The 18,231-nt window shown below is 33.3% G+C and overlaps 3 protein-coding genes and 1 long non-coding RNA gene across 5 annotated transcripts; all 4 read right to left on the reverse strand.

Annotated features, from left to right (window-relative positions):
• Positions 1-1,018: 1,018 nt before the first annotated feature.
• Positions 1,019-5,079, reverse strand: LOC111412414 (E3 ubiquitin-protein ligase MIEL1-like). Of its 2 annotated transcripts, none has more exons than XM_023043338.1 (13): positions 4,965-5,079; positions 4,743-4,877; positions 4,554-4,641; positions 4,344-4,400; positions 4,208-4,240; positions 4,026-4,103; positions 3,809-3,852; positions 3,684-3,724; positions 2,977-3,059; positions 2,807-2,898; positions 2,635-2,704; positions 1,601-1,639; positions 1,019-1,353 (listed from the first exon to the last, which is right to left on the reverse strand). In XM_023043338.1, the coding sequence occupies exons 2-13, from the start codon at positions 4,850-4,852 to the stop codon at positions 1,228-1,230; spliced, it is 861 nt and encodes a 286-aa protein (XP_022899106.1). In that variant the 5' UTR covers positions 4,853-4,877; positions 4,965-5,079; the 3' UTR covers positions 1,019-1,227. The 2 variants fall into 2 exon arrangements, with proteins under 2 accessions (XP_022899106.1, XP_022899107.1); XM_023043339.1 differs by having other exon boundaries at positions 4,743-4,868; positions 4,965-5,055.
• Positions 5,080-5,648: 569 nt separating this feature from the next.
• Positions 5,649-8,817, reverse strand: LOC111412417 (membrane-anchored ubiquitin-fold protein 3-like). The gene is made up of 4 exons (XM_023043341.1): positions 8,087-8,817; positions 7,722-7,934; positions 7,220-7,390; positions 5,649-6,105 (listed from the first exon to the last, which is right to left on the reverse strand). Exons 2-4 carry the CDS (start codon positions 7,852-7,854, stop codon positions 6,050-6,052), a joined length of 360 nt encoding a protein of 119 aa, XP_022899109.1. The 5' UTR covers positions 7,855-7,934; positions 8,087-8,817; the 3' UTR covers positions 5,649-6,049.
• A 966-nt stretch (positions 8,818-9,783) lies between these two features.
• Positions 9,784-10,672, reverse strand: LOC111412418 (glutaredoxin-C13). Its single transcript, XM_023043342.1, has one exon. It carries the CDS (start codon positions 10,431-10,433, stop codon positions 10,128-10,130), a length of 306 nt encoding a protein of 101 aa, XP_022899110.1. The 5' UTR covers positions 10,434-10,672; the 3' UTR covers positions 9,784-10,127.
• A 6,435-nt stretch (positions 10,673-17,107) lies between these two features.
• Positions 17,108-18,225, reverse strand: LOC111412419. The gene is made up of 2 exons (XR_002706059.1): positions 18,132-18,225; positions 17,108-17,374 (listed from the first exon to the last, which is right to left on the reverse strand). It is a non-coding gene; the product is annotated as an uncharacterized LOC111412419 (long non-coding RNA).
• Positions 18,226-18,231: the final 6 nt, after the last annotated feature.

The following is an 18,231-nucleotide window of genomic DNA, read 5'->3' on the forward strand; positions in this document are numbered from 1 at the left end:
TATATGAAATACATATCTTTCTTCCCAAGCAATTCAATAACTATCAATGTCGAGAGGAATTGAATGTTGAAATCCGACTTTTCCAGCCTACTTGAGCACTTATTAGTTAATTAATCAATTAACACATAAATATCTACGATGAATAAACATTACACACTATCTTAGAAGTGAAAGCGGAAGGAAAAGAGTAGAGAATGTGATTGTATGTTATAGTACATAATTTGCTTACAGATTAACATCTTATCCTCAATTCGGAGTTGATTATGAAAATTCTATTTTTCTTTTACTTTATTGTACAAAAGTTCATGTCGTTAAACATGATAAAAGTTTATTGATCCTAACATTTGTTTTCAACAATTAGAAGGCAAAGAGAGAATCATAATGGGGCATCTACCGTGAAGGGTGAATCATAAGAAATGGAGACCTAATTTTGATATAATACGATTTCTTGTCAGGTAATTGACAATTCAATAGAAAAAATTATTTTTCTTATCCTTTCTCGATATAACAATTTCTTGGGAAAATGATCGATCAGATAGTAGCTTTTCATCCATCGCAAGAGCTGAGCTCTTCCGCCACGTATCGAAAATTCTCGTTTTCAGCTGATCAAATACCATTTTAGTGCAAAGACAAGATGCTTTATGTGTCGAAGGACCCAAAAAGGATATATCATAATTTCAACTTCTCAGATAGCTTTATATGCGCACGCATTTATGTAATCCAACCCCCAAATTTGATTAAACGGATAAAATAACGTGCAGCACTCGACCGGTAGTGTCAATGGGCCAGCCCTATGGCTAGTACGAGTCAAGCCCATTTGTCAAGGCTAAAGCTCTCAAGCTCATGAGCTGAGACAAGCCAAGCTGAGCTCGAGTTATTTTTTATTTAAGTTAACAAAAGATATTTGGTCACTTTTTTGAGATGAGCTCTTGGATCGTGGCCACGAGCCGCTCGCGAGTATGGGCCGAGCTTCAACGAGCTACTCAACCCTTTTGCCACCTCTATAAAGACCCAAAGATTAAAAATAAAATGCTGAATAGTGATCTACACAATCTGCAAGCAAAAATGGACACCACAATTTCTGTTCAAGAAATCATTCAACCAAATCATCAAAAAAGTAATGGATAAGCCATAATAAGCAACATTTCTAAGTCTATTCAGAACTAAAACCCATTTGACATTGGATTGTTTCTGTTTGAATCATCGATGATTATGGTTCTGTTTGACTCATTGACGATTCTCCCCATTCATTATCACACGGGTGTTGTAAGAATTACAGTGCCCGCACTTGTGGCCAAAAATGTGAAAAAATGCTCTTCCATTAGTGTTGCAGTCATTACAAAGTATAAGAACCTGTCAAGTACACATAAAAATGTCACTAGTTAGATCGTTAAAGAAAATACGGCAATGTCAATGGATGGAAAATTCTAGACTCTCAAAATGACCAGTGAGAGAGAACAAGCACAACAAAAAAATGGATTTAACACTATCATCAAAATCCTCAAACTGCAGAACTAAATTAACAGTGATAAAGTAACGTCGATAGATTGATGTGGGAAAATACATAAATAATTGTGGAAAATAAGGATAACAAACTTACTTCATAGTGGTATTCCTCAGGCATTGCAGTAGCCTCAATCTATCAAGAATAGATTTTACGAATTTAGTATTGCAGTATCATGCATATATTCAGAATTGAAAGGAGAAAACAGAGAAAATTCTGGACATAATATATGTTCAGATAGGTTGTGAATGCAAGTGACGGTGAGCGATAAACAAGATTTTCTGGTGTACATTGAGATACTTGAGCCCAACATTTAAGGATGCCTGGTATCAAGATCTTGCCACACACTACTGGATTGTTTCTTTAATGTATGACCTGTTTGACACAAAAATGCTGACAATATCCAAATTTCCTACAATAATTACATCTTCGTTCAACATATTTGGTTAAAATTTGAGAAATCCAGGAAAGTCCAATAGCTTACCAGAGCAAGGGAAAAGAGTTCAGGTTGAAATATATTTAAACTACTACTTCCTATAATGCACATAGAAATAGTGTTTATTCAGGACATCAAAGGAAATATACAGTTCAAGATCTTTGCATATTGATAACAATCACAGGGCCCAAATGTTTTAGAGGAAAACACAGATGCTAAACCACAAGAGTGGCAAGTTTTTTTTAGAAATAAAACAGGAGACCCAAATATGTCACCATTTCAGATTCCGAGGGAAAGAATGTTTTGAGAGCCTGAACTTGAGTTTGAGGAATGTTGAATATGTGAATCCCATTATCAGAATTCACAAATTATCTTGTAAATTTCACAAATTTTTATACTAACAATCAGGAAATGTAAAATTCTAGTTGATCATTTATCTCACAGAGGGACTCACAAGATGCGAATCATTTCACATAAACAATGCATGTAAAGAGAAGCTGAGCTATGTTTCAAACAAGTGAGATCAGGCTAAGCTTTGGGAAAGCAATGAGCATAATTTCTGGAGATAAAAGATTTTGGCCGTTTTTCCTATAATGGTCCCACCGATAACATAATGAAGATGAGGGAAAAGGTCATTTTCGGATTTCAAGGAAGAAAAGCTTAAGAAGTCCAATCACAGTAAATGGCATCATACCTCCTGATCTAGTCTTTCCCAGGTTCTGGACATACTGAGCACAGACTTGGAGCATATTGGACAGCGGTACCTATACCATAAGTCAAGCATATGATCCACATGTTATTTCAAAAAGAGCAAAAATCTAGCTTCATTGATTCAAGAAAAATAGGTGGAAGAAGTTGGACTTTACTGTTCTTGGTCAAGCATATCGGCATAACAGTCTGTGTGCATTGTGTGTCCACACTTCATAATTGTTGCGTCTTTGATTGAGTCAAAAAGAAACTGCATGCCAGGGAAAATATCATTCACTCCATGAGAAAATGAGTACTTCAAGCTCAAAATTATATTCCAGACTCAAACCTCGTAACAGATGGGGCAGTGGTCCTTCATCGAGTTCTCTACACATAGGTGATTATCACGCAGAACCAGGGAATAGCAGGATCCTGTTACCGCATAAAGAATACCCATAAGGATTCAATATTTAAGAGCCTAAAGACAAACTGATACTTAGAATATGGTAATTGACACAACGGCAGGTCAGGGATACCAACGTAGGGGTAGCAAAACATTCAGGATGTGGTTCTTATTTTTTGGAGGGACTATCCGTAATTTCAATCTATTCATAAGAAATTAGGAATTCTTGAAAAGGAAAAGGAATGCTCATGAAAAGTGTAGGGAACAATAGATTTGCATACATATTTTAACTGTAAATCACAAACACATTTACCTATAAAATTTATGACGCTATCTCAATTCGTCTTACTGAATTTTACAATGTTGCTAGCTTTATTATGTCAAAACTTGTGTTATAACTATGAAAAAAAAAAACAGTTCTTTATTTAGCTTCCATGGCAAATCCTATACAGATTATAACTGATAAAAGAAAAAAAACCATGAAGATTTTCAAGGCAAATATGAAAGTTGCTCATTCAAAAATTTCACTTGGAAACCACATATGCGCATAATTGCTACAATATTAGAGGACAAATATAAAAATAAAACAACCGTTCACAAGGTTGTATACATCATGAGAAACAAACCAAGAACATGAAAGTTAAAATACCTACCACATTTTTGGCAGTGAAAGAAGTTTTCACGACCACCAACTCTGTGAATTACAATTTATATCAGAAGAATTATTCATTGTATAGAATAGTACATTAAAAAACAGCCGGATCATTAGCTCTTTTACCTACAAATCCCGCAGTCAATACAGTGAAACTGCTTTTTGAAGGTCTGCAACATAAACATACCACTAATGTCATTAAATAAGCAGCATACATTAAGTAGAGATGCTATCTTATTGTTCAAATCTGAAAGTAGTGGCTAGGGATTTTTAAGTCATCTTCTTTATTGAAACAGGATTATTGAATCACCATTTTTACTAAAAAAGGATAAGATATCATTACATCATCATCATAGAATTTGCAAATGTTGCAGAAGTATTCGCCAAATTTGACACCGCAATTTGAACAGTTATTAGAAACCTACACATATTTGGAAAATGAACCAAAAACGTCAACAAACCACAAAACCTAGTGCTTAATAATATGCTACAAAAATATGAAGTTTGGATAAGCAGATATTATACCTGTTGTTCTGCATCACAAACTGCACAAATAACCTAAAGCAATGACCAAAATTTTATCAAGATGAGGCTCAGCCATAAAATAAAACTAAACACTAACACTGCAAAACCAGAATGAAGAAAAGAGGTATTAACTTACTTGCTTAACCTCATGCCTAACAAGCTCATGACGTTCATTTGGATTGCTCAAAGCACTCTATTAAAAAAAATAAAATAATAATAATAATAATAATAATAATAATAATAATAATAATAATAATAATAATAATAATAATTCAACTAATATTCACTTGACTGATAATCTGGTGGTGAAATGAACAAAAAATAAATTAATGAAAGGTTAGGGAACCGTGGCTTCGTTGTGACAATGGCGGCAAGTGAAAATCTGGTTGCAACAAGGAGCTCGCAATTTACACCTTCTCCTATAATGGTCGCACCTATTCCATCCACAAATTAAAGCGTGTACAGAATCATGATTACGACGAATTATCAAAATAAACGAAAAAGAAAAATAGTAAAAGGATAGAGGAAACTCAACCCATAAAGCAATTTTCCGAAATCTTTGGAAATACTATTACTTCCATTGGCACCACCAATTTCGGCTTCTTCCAGTTTCGGGTCAACGGTGGCGACGTCGTGCTCCTCCATTGATGATCGCCAATAGCTGGTGGCTCTTCAGAATAAGATTTGATTATATCAGTAACCAACCAGGCAAAAATCAAATAAAAATCAATCAATCTTCACGTTCACGAGGACTAACTTTGACGGCGGCTCCAGATGGCGGTTTTAGTGCTGTTTCATTACGTTCAGTGCCTTCCGATTTGAACTGAAAACGCGATCTTATAATCGCGATATGTTATCCACATTGGATGAATAAAAAATTTAATTGTAGATAATTGGAGGATAGAGCACGAGAGAGAGGCAGTTCCTATTTCGCGGGAGGGCCCAACCAGATTTTACACCAAACTGGATGCAATATCAATCATTGTCTCCAGCGTTCATTTTATTTTATTTTTTTATTTTATTTTATTTTATTTTATTTTATTTTTAACCAAATCTAAAATTTAATTTGTTGATAATTGCACCGCCTTATCTTGTCTCAAAAGTTTGATCATTTTCGAGCTGATGGTAACCAAAGATTTTTTATTCTCCATCTTTTTACCACAATCTACACTCATCCATCCAAATAATCAACCTTCTCATCAAGTTGGATCATTTGATCCTTGAGTATTATCTTTACTAATGTGCGATCCACGTCTCAATATCAAGCAACGATGGAAACATTGAACTATCCACGTGACTGAAAGCCCTTCAGTCCAGACACAACAACGCAATTATCAGAAACGAAGTTTTATCACTGAACTAATAGCCTATCGTGCGAGTCTCCCATTAGGGCCTACTATGCCTAAAAATACGGCAGCAAGTTTAGCTTCGACATGCAAGATAAAGAACTAACATAAAATAAATATGAAATCAAGTTATCACGCTCCTTGACACAAATCATAAACTTTATACAGCACAATTGAAAAAAAAACCCTTACACCATCAACTCAAATAGCGGATTCCATAGAGCTACATTAGCAGAAGTAGAAATGATTATAAAGAATAAAGACATCTTTGAAATCATTGATCGTAATTAGAAATCACATACACTGCAGTAAAATTCTCCTTCTTTCACGTGCTTTCTCGAAAAAAAAAATCAGGAGGGCGAATCTCACAGCGAGACTTTAGCAAAAGTAGAAGCGATTATAAAGAACAAAGAACTCATCGACATTGTTGACGCTAGCCAGAAATTTCTCACTGTGCAGTAAACCCACAAAGGTAAAAGAAACGACATTGTGTATTCTAAAGGATGGTACATCCACATGTGATCTGGTTTTGCTCTTCTTCCCACTTTTTACCTGTATTAAACCCGAAAACAAGGACAACAATAAAGGCACAAAGTGTTAGGGCTACTATAAGAGAGAAGAAATTCACTTGCATTCCAAGAATAGACACCATGCAGAAACTTAGAAAGCAGAAAAGTTGTTTTCAAGTGTTCACGAACTCAGTAAAAGAATAGTTCAAACCAATATATCAAGATGATTAAACACCGAAAGTGCGACAATTTTCCACGAGTATTTGGTTTCCTACATCTATTAGAATTTAAAGCTTCCTATTTCACAGTTCATAATGTTAACTAAACAGGGCTATGATGGTGTAGAGAGGGATAGATCCAATTGAATTGGTTGACCTAGAAATTGGCTAGGTGCTCGTTCAGTCACCAGATCGACTTCGTTCAAAAAATTAGTAAAAGACCAACCTTTTTACGAGCAATAGAAAAAATAAAGTGAACATTCCAATCAAGAAAATTAATGTTTTTACATTAGATCTATAGTATGTGCAAGCACTATAATGGAATGGCATATCAAACTTCTCAAAGACGAGAAATTCAGAGTGTTTGGTTACTTCTGTTTCAAACGTGTTTTAAGTAACTTCCTTTTCTTAAAATTTTACATCCCAATCAAGAAAACATTTTAAGCTTAGCCAAATCTTCCCATTGTCGTTTTTCTCTTTTCTTTCTGCTCGGGTGGGATGGTAGTGGAGTGTTGCTAAAAGGTGGATGACTAATGATGTATTGTTCCAATTAAAATGTTGTTACCAATTGAATCATGAGCATTACAAGCCCAATATCATCTGAGAATGTAACAACTTAAAATGTAAACAATAGTGAAAAACCTTTGCTTATCCAATGAAAATGCATAATCAGATACTATCTCAAAAGTCGAAAGCAACAATTATGAGTCACCTTTTTTTCTTTTAACAAGAGGAGGCTGTACAACCACATGCATAGTAATAAATCCTCCAGGAAGGTCACCAACAAGAATTCTAGACTCAGCAAGCGTCTTCCCATTCTCCAAAACTGTTCCAGCATGTATTAGTTTCATATCATTCACTGACTTCGCCTTTGCTTATCCAATGAAAATGCATAATCAGATACTATCTCAAAAGTCGAAAGCAACAATTATGAGTCACCTTTTTTTCTTTTAACAAGAGGAGGCTGTACAACCACATGCATAGTAATAAATCCTCCAGGAAGGTCACCAACAAGAATTCTAGACTCAGCAAGCGTCTTCCCATTCTCCAAAACTGTTCCAGCATGTATTAGTTTCATATCATTCACTGACTTCAGTACAACTGATTTATCTGTAATGCAGATCTTAATCAGGATTTCATATAAAAGTCGGGAACACAATCTACATAAAATTAAAAACAATCCTATAAATATGGTTTTATCTACTTCCCATTATCTAATATCAATAGCAGCTCTTGTAAATTTAACTTTATGTACCACAGAAAATAACTTCCAAAGCATACTAATTACTAGGACCGCCAAAGCCTTAAAGATTTAAGAATTTCATTACATTATACTCATCTATTTATAAGCAATAGTTAAAAAAAATCTTAAAAAACAAGTAGATATCCCTGGAAGTTAAAACTTATTACAATAGAAGCCTAATAAAGATTTAAGTTCAACCTTGAGGCCACTCAGAAAAAAGCCTTTGCTTCAGAGTAGCAACAGTCATTGATAATGCATAGGTTCCATGACCTATATCTGTCCCATCAAAGATTCTGAACTTAAGGTCAACGCCCTCGTTTCCTTCAGCCATAATGGCCCCGCTCTATTATATTTGCAGTCCAAAACAATGACAAAGTTTCGAGTTAAAGAATTCAATTCGCCACAATTCACCTGCATTAATCCCAGAAAAATAAATAATCATATATATATCTTATGTGAATTAAAATGATTAATTTTAAGAGTAGCTAAAAAGATCAAAAAAAATCTTGATATCAAATACAAGCCTCATTTCAAAATCAAATGGATAACCGACTTTCACGAACCTCAGTCAATCCACGAAAATTTTCATGAAAATGCAACAGCCACTGTACATTTGAATCACCTCTCAATGAATCGACTAACCACTTCATATGAACCAATCTCCTCTCTCAAAACCTCTCAGAAGCCCCTGTTTCAAATCCCAATAAAATGGACTCGAGAAATATCTGAATTACAATCTATAAAAAAAAAAAAAGAAAGAAAGAAATTCTCAAACAATATTCCCTTTAATCGAAAACCTCCATAAAACATTACTCGGAACCAATGAATCCAGTCCTGCATAAACATTTTCCATTCAAGAACGACCAAAACCCAATAAAATCTGAACTTAAATTCTCAATTATTAACTACAAATATATGAAAAGAAAGAAATTCTCAAACACTATACAGAAAAATCTAGAAACCATACAACACCACTCGAAAACAATTTACAATCAAGAAAAGATCAAACCCCCAGTCCGGGGAGTATCTGAATAGTGTCTCCGCAAAACTAAAATAAGTCAAAATCTTGAACCTCTAAACTGAGAATATAAATCACTGGCTTTCAGCAATGAAATACTTGGACTTTCGACTCAAGATGCAATTATTAGTTTTCAAATTACATAAAAAAATAATAAATAAAATCAGAGGAATTAAATCTTAACAAAAACAGTAGACTAGAGTTTGCCTGATCAAGAAGCCATTTGTCGAAAATAGGTAAGGCTCAGAGTAATGATTCGGGTCGGTCGAGAGATATAAGGTCTTGATCCATATTTCATTAGAGAATTAGTTTGTGATAGTGGCGAAGCACACAGAGGGTAGGATGTTTTTTCAATTTCTGTAGAACTTTTAATATTTTTTCGCTCTCCCTTCGTAAAATTATTGTCTCTGCTCTTTGATATTTAAAAATATAACAAAGACAACAAAGTGAATTGTATATTAAAATAAAATAGGGAAATAAGAAAACTTTCCTTGACTTTAAAAGTGATCAAATATAACAAAGACAACAAACACGCCTTTATTTCATATCCCCACATTCTTTTTTACCAAATATATTCTTGGTTTATGTATGGTACCATATAATAGAAGGTTTGAAAAAAGTAAAATGGAAATAAAAGGATGGAATAAGTTAATTCCATTGTCAATAGAAAAAAGAAATAAGATGAAATATAAATATTTTCAATTTCAACACGAATATGGATACATATATTTACTTCTGTACAAGTGTCTCTATTAATATGAATATTGTCATAATTTAGTTCATGTTGTTTTTCTTTACAATTACTATCGATCATGATAAGTTATAATGTTAGATCTTTTCGATTGATGCAATGGTAAAGTGAACACCAACCTCGATTACTTAAATTCTTTTCGTCGCGCGGAAGAAACAAATTGGAAAAAGTTACAGGAATTTCATGTCTTTTCTAATTCTACAAAAGTGGAGCATCTTCCTTTTCAACTTTATGCCAATAGAGTAATTTATAGGAATTTCATAGAAATTGAAAGCACCACTTTAGTCTCCATCTTGTTTATCATTTCTCATTTCACTGTCTAAGGTGCACAGCACGTTTAATAAAGGATTCGAGGACACAGCACGTTGGGTTGGGTACCACAAAAGAAATGCTCATACAGTTAGATATGATAAACTACTTATATCGACTCCAACTTTATTGAGAAGAAGTTTGAGTTTATTGAATAATCTTTATTTACTTGGGAAACCAAATACAATACATTCTTTTCACTACATGTAAATAGTTGCATTTGACTGAAAGCTAAAGCTACATGCTTAATACTAATTGAAGCTACCAATCAACTACCCCATACACAGATAGCTAGATCTACATAAATAAACTCGGGATGGGAAGCTAAAGCTACATGCTTAATACTAATTGAGGCTACCAATCGACTACCCCATACACAGATAGCTAGATCTACATAAATAAACTCGGGATGGGACCGGTCGGGTTGCATCGCGGACCGATCTGCCTGAAGTCACAAAGCTCCTATGCCGGAGCTAAGTTTATTCGTCTAATTATTTATAAACTTGGTGCGTACACGTGTAAAGATTTAAGACAAATTCTGGTAGGGTTTCAGCAGTTGAACAAGTGAGCCACTTAGGTGGAGGGACATGACTTCATTGGTGGATCCCACCAGTTCTCCTCCGATAAACACCGCCGGGACGGGGCCATTGCAACCCATCCTTAGTAGTGCCTTCTCAATTTCCTTTCCCTCTGGATCATGATCAATTTCATGAACATAAGGTTTTATTCCAATTTCTTTAAATAACATGTGTACAGCATAGCATAAGCAGCATGTGCTTTTGCTGAAGATCAATACTCCCTTTTCTGATGCCAATTTTCTTACTCTGTCCATGTGGGTGGGAATGGGATGACTCGACCAGTGTGCTAGATATCTATAAAATCGACTAGAACAAGTTTTTTTTGGGATTTTCAAGAACTGGAAATGAGTTATCTCAACCTATTTATCAGATCATACAATTCCGAGTTGTTTTATATATGATCCGATTTTTTGGTTGTATATTGGAGGGAAATGTGAAATTGAGAAGGAAAGAAATATAAAAGTTGAAGCTTGCTTAGAGATGAGCTCTCTTGCTAATCTATTTATATAAAACATCAGAGAATGTGGACTAGTTTTTCCAAACAGAACATTCAAAAGAAGACGGGTTTTCTAAGATGCCAAAACCTACTAAAGTTACTTTTTCAAGATGGATACTATACTTATGCATTATATTTTGTTCTGCACACAGCAGGTTGAATTCGAAAAACATCGTTGATAATAAAATACGGTATGAGACAAGACAAATATTCTACCGTTACCTAAATAACAGTTGGAATAATGGCTTATATATTAGAAGGTAAGTCTCTTAAGGAAACTATAAAAAGAGCCTTCAACTGTGGAAAACACACCAAGCAAAAGAAGGACTAAAGGAGTATGGAGCTCTTAGGAGATTAACAACACTCTTTGATCACTTTTTTCATTTTACTATTTGATGTAGGAAAATCTTTTCCAGAACTCCTAATTGTGGGTAATTTTACCATGTCCGAAGACCCAAGTAATATTTACCGAATCTCTTAAATTCTCGTGATCTTTAGTCAGTTATACTTTTTATATTCCAATAGCAAGAGTTGGAGGGATTTTTTTTTTTTTTTCCCCAAAAAAGGATATTTCCCAGGTCAAGAAATGAATCCAGTGACGTGGTAATTTTAAGTTTTTAACGAGATACTTTTAAAAAAACACACACGGATTATTCTTGCTGCTCAAATATGTCAGATCAAGAATTATTTGAAAATTTTAGTTGATTTTCCACCATACAGTGTTCATCAGATTGGCAGTGAACTTGCAACAAAAGAAGAAATCTTGTAGAATTAAGAGTGGTCAATTTATTCTGCAGATTCTTAATTCCAGTCAGTCTCGAAATATATTCTCTGATGGAAAGATCAAGAATAAGATGGCTTTCGGTGGCTGCGATTCTTGGTGGGTTGTGCCCACCAACTTGTGCAAATATATACCATAGTCTTCTCACCGGTCGGCGTGTCTGTGAATCTCTCTTTTCATTGTCTATGCATAGCATATATACTTATACACGTGTGAAACTGGGGTTTGAGACTTTTATTATTATTATTATTATTTTTTTCCCCTCTTCTCTTTTTGTTTTTATGAAATAATGTGTACGACTAGAAGCAAATAGAAAAATATTAAGGAGTCTCTCGTGTTTCTCTTTTTTGGATGCCTACACATTCCAAGAGTTTATGAATAATTTGAGATAACTTCTCATTCGAGATTTTCAGCTATGTTATCCAACACAACGAAATTTATGAATGATTAATCACGACAAACTTAATTTGGTCGAAAAAATGAGAGCAAGAGAACTTGACGTCAAGTTGTGAATCTCTCTTTTCATTGTCTATGCATAGCATATATACTTATACACGTGTGAAACTGGGGTTTGAGACTTTTATTATTATTATTTTTTTTTTTTCCCCTCTTCTCTTTTTGTTTTTATGAAATAATGTGTACGACTAGAAGCAAATAGAAAAATATTAAGGAGTCTCTCGTGTTTCTCTTTTTTGGATGCCTACACATTCCAAGAGTTTATGAATAATTTGAGATAACTTCTCATTCGAGATTTTCAGCTATGTTATCCAACACAACGAAATTTATGAATGATTAATCACGACAAACTTAATTTGGTCGAAAAAATGAGAGCAAGAGAACTTGACGTCAAGTCTTATGTGAAAATTAATTTTGAGAATTAAGGATATATGAAGTGACAAAAATCAATTAACAACGTAATGATTTAGAAGCGACTATTCATGAAAATCATTAGTGATTTTATTTTAATTTTTAATTGATTGAAATGAAATGACATAAAAGTGCAAAGAAGATGTTTAGCAAGATTTACACGAATATCTTGTTTCAGTTTGTGTTACCAAAGAAAGACAATCAAGCAATTTGCTGCCGGGAAATTTGCAAGTTTTGCTGGAAGAGGTGGAGACAATTGGGAGAACAAATGTCAAATCTTATGGGGGAATATCTTCTTGTAATTTTCACTTTTGTCTTTTAATTTTTTGATTAAGAGTGAAAATCTCTCGGTTTTCTTATAAGAACTTGTAGTTTTTGTACTAATATATAATATAAATTGTTTAATTTTTTTTCCTTCTCTTCTTCACTAATTTGACGAATAAAGGAGGTACAAAATAATCAGAAAGTAATCACGGAACATAACATGTGGCATCTTAAGAAGTTTATTACTAATTCGTAACATGACACAATAAAACTATTAAAATATAGAGCCCCAATTGAGTTGATCGAGCTTTTAGATAAGATTATTTGTGGTATTCTAAGAATAATTGTGCTACATTGCTTTTTAAATTGTAGGGATATAATTTGTGCTACACCCTTTCCACAATCCCTCACTTTATGGTTTTTCTAAATAAGGTGATTCAACATAGTATCATACTAAATAAATATCTTGAATTCAAGTACCAATGCCATCCATTTATATAAAATTCGTACATGGTAAGTCTTTGATTAAAAAGTAAATACTGCTTATGCACAAGGGATTTCATAGATTTGTCCTTTTTTTGAACAATTTAAACTTTTAAATTAAGTAATTCTAGATCGACCCCCGCCCCCCAACTTGCGCTCCAGCCCCAACCCGTCATAAGGTTGTATTTCATCTCTCTATGTATCATTGATTTTTCTTTTTCGCCCATGCCTATAAATAATTTTATTAAATCCAATCAAGTAGATTCAATATGGACAATTATCATTATTCTATAAATAATCTCTACATAGTGATATCCTTTCTTCCTAGTTTCATTTTTATCTAATTAATTTCTAGAGCAAATTACATCAAACACTTCTGAGGTTTATGGCATTAAGAGTGATCTCTCTCTCTTCAAAAATTTCAGAAACGTTCCATGGGGTTTACATTTTGTTAGTGTCAACTAAGTAAATGTACCTTCCAGTTTACCCATTTATTCTATTTTTAAAATGTTATATTATTAACTTAAATCATATATTTTCTTTTCTTATTGCTTAATATATACTTTTTCATACTTTTCATTTAGATGAAATCATTTTAGTTAAAATAATACCATTATAAATCTTATTATTAAATCTATTAGATTTGTTAAATACAACTAACAAATAATTAACGAATCTACGTAGATAAATGCTTTAGAAAAATAATTTAATAAAGCTAGTTGAAAATTCGTCAAATATTTTATATTGCTTGATTTAGTAATATTTTTTCCTAATTTTTGTACTCCTTGTAATTATACTGTACTGAATTTAGAAAATTAAATTAATATTATCATAATATTTCAAAATGCCAAAAAAAGAAGGCGACAAAGTTTAAATCTTAGGGTGCGTTTGATTACAAGTAGGAAAATTACATGGAAAGAAAACGAATTTCAAGGAATTGAATTACCTAGAAATTGTTTTCATGGAAATTGTAAATTATTGTGTTTGATTGTATAAATTTTTCACATGGAAAATGTTGAAGTAAAAGTATTTTTTGATGTTCGTTTGACTTTGTTTTACGTGGAAATTGTCAATTTCAGGGATATCCTCTTTTACAATTTTTCCTAAAATTTGTTCCCATTGCCAACAATTAAAAAAAAATAAAAAAAGCAAAAAAAAAATAAAAAAAAAGGTGGAAAACCAAAAACCACCTATCCCCTAGGAAAAAAAAAGGTGGAAAATCACGCTTTAAGGTGTTGTACCTAGAAATTCAGGAGGTTGGACCAAAAGCATAGGAAAAGTACAAGAACATGGTGTTCTTGGTGATCACAGGAGAGACAATTCTAGAAGAATGGGAGGAGGTGTAGGTGAAGCACATTCCAAGGAGTTCAGGATATTGCAACGAGTCTAATGGATTTTTTAGGCTGGATTATACTGTAAGTTCTTATTATTTATAGTGAAAGTCCCCTGTTTGGTCCAAGAGTTTTTAATCCAATGAAGAATTTTGTCCTTCAATAAATCTTGTATTATTTGTTGTTTTATTTACTATTGTTGTAATTCAACATTTCTAAATTAATTAAATGGTGAATTGTTGCTTTTAATTGATAATTTTAATCTCGAGTTATTCACTTATTCATCCCTTCTAGGTGATTTTGGGATCGAACTAGTAATTATCTATTTCAAAATCGTGTATATAATATGACCATGCGACTCATTCTGCATCTAATTTTTACAAACTTATTGTTTGTAGTTGGGAAGTTTATTGATTTCTCAAATAATCAGTACATTGGTTGATCTAGATTTATTAAGATAAATCTACCATTTTTCTTCTTATTTTTTATTTTCCATATTTTGATATGAACAATTCTTGTTCGTATGAGCAGCCTTTTTTTAAGCATCTAAATTTGTGCTTCTTGTAGCCTTTTTTAGTGTTGAAGTATCAATGGGTAACTAATTTCTATCCACTTGAATGGTTCCAAGTTTTGTTTACGCACAAAAACATTGGCAGGCCTTCTTACTCTCAGATGAACTTGATTAGCCTTTCAAAAGAGAATTGGGCTATACCATTTAAGAACAGAAAACTTAATCTAAAAGCCTAAATCATTATATAAGCAGTATTTATAATTGGAAAAATTTCATAAGTGAGAGTTTAAGGCCCCATTTGATATCCATTTTTTTCAAAATGTATTTTTTTCTCTTTTCTTTTCAACCACACATTCTTTATTAAAATAATATTACACATAAATCAAACACTTTTCCTTATTTTTCAACCACACATTTCCCATCAATTTACTATTCAAAAATGCATTTTTACATAAAAATATCTCTCAAACACCCTATAAGTATGGTATATTTCAAAATTAAGAAAACAAGTTTAAAAATTAAAAAATCAGGTTTTTATTTAAATTTATTTATGATTTAATTATTTTATTAATTTAATATATTTAGATCACAGATCTATACAATTTGATCACGAATTCACAATTTAATTACTAATTTATTATTTTTTGGTCACAAATCAAAAATTTTATGTCACAAATTATTTTACGATCACAATTCAAAAATTTTGCAAGTTACAGTTTGTTTATCGGTCACAAATAAAAAAATTAATTAGTCATGGATTAATTTCTAGTCACAACTTATTTCTCAATCACAAATCACAAATTTTATAGATTACATATTATTTTTCGGTCATGAATAAATTTTTTTATAGGTCAAAGATTATTCATTGGTCACAAAATCACAACTTTTATTGGTCACAACTCATATATTCATTTCAAATTATTAGATTAATTGGTAACGATTAAATTTTTTGGTCAAAACTTAATTAATTGTAAGTCGCAGTCGCAAATTTTAGGTCACATATTATAAATTTAGTCACGATCACATATTTGATCACATATTATTTATCGATTACAAAATAATCATAACATAATTGGTCATGAACACTCTTTCCATCCGCTGTAACACTGCCAACCACCCCTTGCCAAATCCACCACCACCACTACTCCAAAAAAAAAAAAAAAAAAAACCACCACCAAATTGTCACACCAGATCCCCTGCCACTTCACCACCACAACCACCAACAAACCACCACCTATCAACACATCCATGCCAGATTCACCACCACCACCACCTCTACAAACAAAAGCCACCCCACCACCAGCTCCACAACCGATCTAACACCATCGCACCCAAATAATTGGTCACAACCATAGTCAATCGCCACCACCTACCATGTGGATATAATACATTGAGAATTTATCAAAAGCACGAGAAATTTACAAAATAGCTCATCATCTGAAAGGCTGAATAGGTTTCGTCTCTTCAAGGAGTGCAGCCACGTCAAAACATTCAGCAACCTCCAGTGCCAATACCACCACCCTCATCCTTGTAAAGGAGACAAAGATTATACCATGTCAAAGTATTCATTCTGTTGAGTCTAAGTACTTCTGTCAGAAGGCTCCGGACAATGGGCGAAGATCACTTGATGATCCGTCTGAGAAGCACGTCCCTACAGACTAGACTGGGGCAGTAACGCCAGTATTCTTGCAGCAGCGCTGATCTCATATCGGAACCTACACAAATCTATCCACCTTCATCCTCAATAATCCCATAGCCGCAAACCAATCGCGTGGCCGCACTCACCGCTGTTCAGATTCGCTCGCAAAGGCCGTAGCTGCTGCAGGAGGTGACACTCACTCCACTATGATGGCTAAAGTTCTCACAATAACGCACATTTAATTGTGTTTTTGACAGATTGAATGAATGATATTCCTTATACTTTTTACAATGTCAACCCTCAAAATAATTACTATTGCATTCCCAATTCTTGATCCTACTGTTACATTGATACTCCGATACCTCTTTAATGGGGTTGTGGTTTGGCTTGGGACCTGGGATATAGGCTAGATGGTCAGTAAGGAATCGATGTAATTTGCTTAACCATTTAAACGGTCAAGTTCTTCATTTTTTCTCTCCACATGGAGGTGAGGGATTATATTCTCTTGTTTATGTTATTAATAAAAAATGTCATGATGTGTGGTTTAAAATGAAAATGTGTTCCCCCCACGGTCACCCCTCCCATTAATTATCAAATTGCAACCGTTTTCATTGTACAGTAGAATATACACATTGTCATCCTTGAGCAATGATCAAGGCAAGTATACAAGAATCTAGGAAATATTTCTCTCCAATGAAGTGCCATCCGCCATCCTTGTAGTGTGTGTATATATACACCACACGAGATCAAGATTCCCAGCGTTTGTTTCCAGGGCCGGTCCGGTGATTGTCGAAGCTCGAGGCGAAATCCATAAATTAGGCCCCTAAAATCAACGTAAATACAAAATTCAACGAAATATTATGGAACTTATTGTTAACTTAAAACTTAACATTAAAATAACAAATATACATATTATACAAAAGATTTATATTATAAAATAACAAAACCAACAATGTTTCAAACAGTTAGTTAAATACTATTCACTTTTAATTACATTCAGCTTGTAAACCTGATAAAGCTGTGTAATCAAATCATCAATCCTAAAATATCATTTCTTTTGCTAATCAATCTCAGTTCATGGTTTTTGATCTGGTCAGTTTTTAATGTCAAATTACAAGGAAAAGCCATAAAATAGGAGACAAAGCAGGAAATTTCAAATCAGCTACTAAAACCTACTGCAAAAAATAAAGGTATTTATAAATTGTAGTTGAAATATCAACTCCTAACCATTAGTACCTAATCCAGCTAGCACTACCAGCTAGAAGATCATCAAAAGGATGAAAAAGAAAAACTCTCCGAGGCCCTAAGTTTGCCAATCTCTCAACCCCATGTTATTTAAATACCATAAATCCACCCGAGTCTAACCAATTCATAAACCCATAATTATAATTACAAAATGAGCTCCTAACAAGCTCAGAAACTAGGTTTCATATTAGATTTTCGATCCCAACCTAACCCCTCCACTTCCTTCTGCGCTATCTCGTTAAAAATGAAATCCAACCTTCATTACATTACAACGCAAAATCAATGATCCCAAAATGATCAGTTTCCTACAACCATCTAGAACTGAAAATTTTCACCTCGAAATGAAGCTATTATTCTGAAAATAAGCAATAACAACCTTCCAAGCGGAAAATACGACAAACTCAGATCCCTAAAACAGAAAAACTTCTACACTTA

The sequence above is a fragment of the Olea europaea genome, chromosome 16 (assembly GCF_002742605.1).
Source record: "Olea europaea var. sylvestris chromosome 16, O_europaea_v1, whole genome shotgun sequence".
Lineage (NCBI taxonomy): Eukaryota > Viridiplantae > Streptophyta > Magnoliopsida > Lamiales > Oleaceae > Olea > Olea europaea.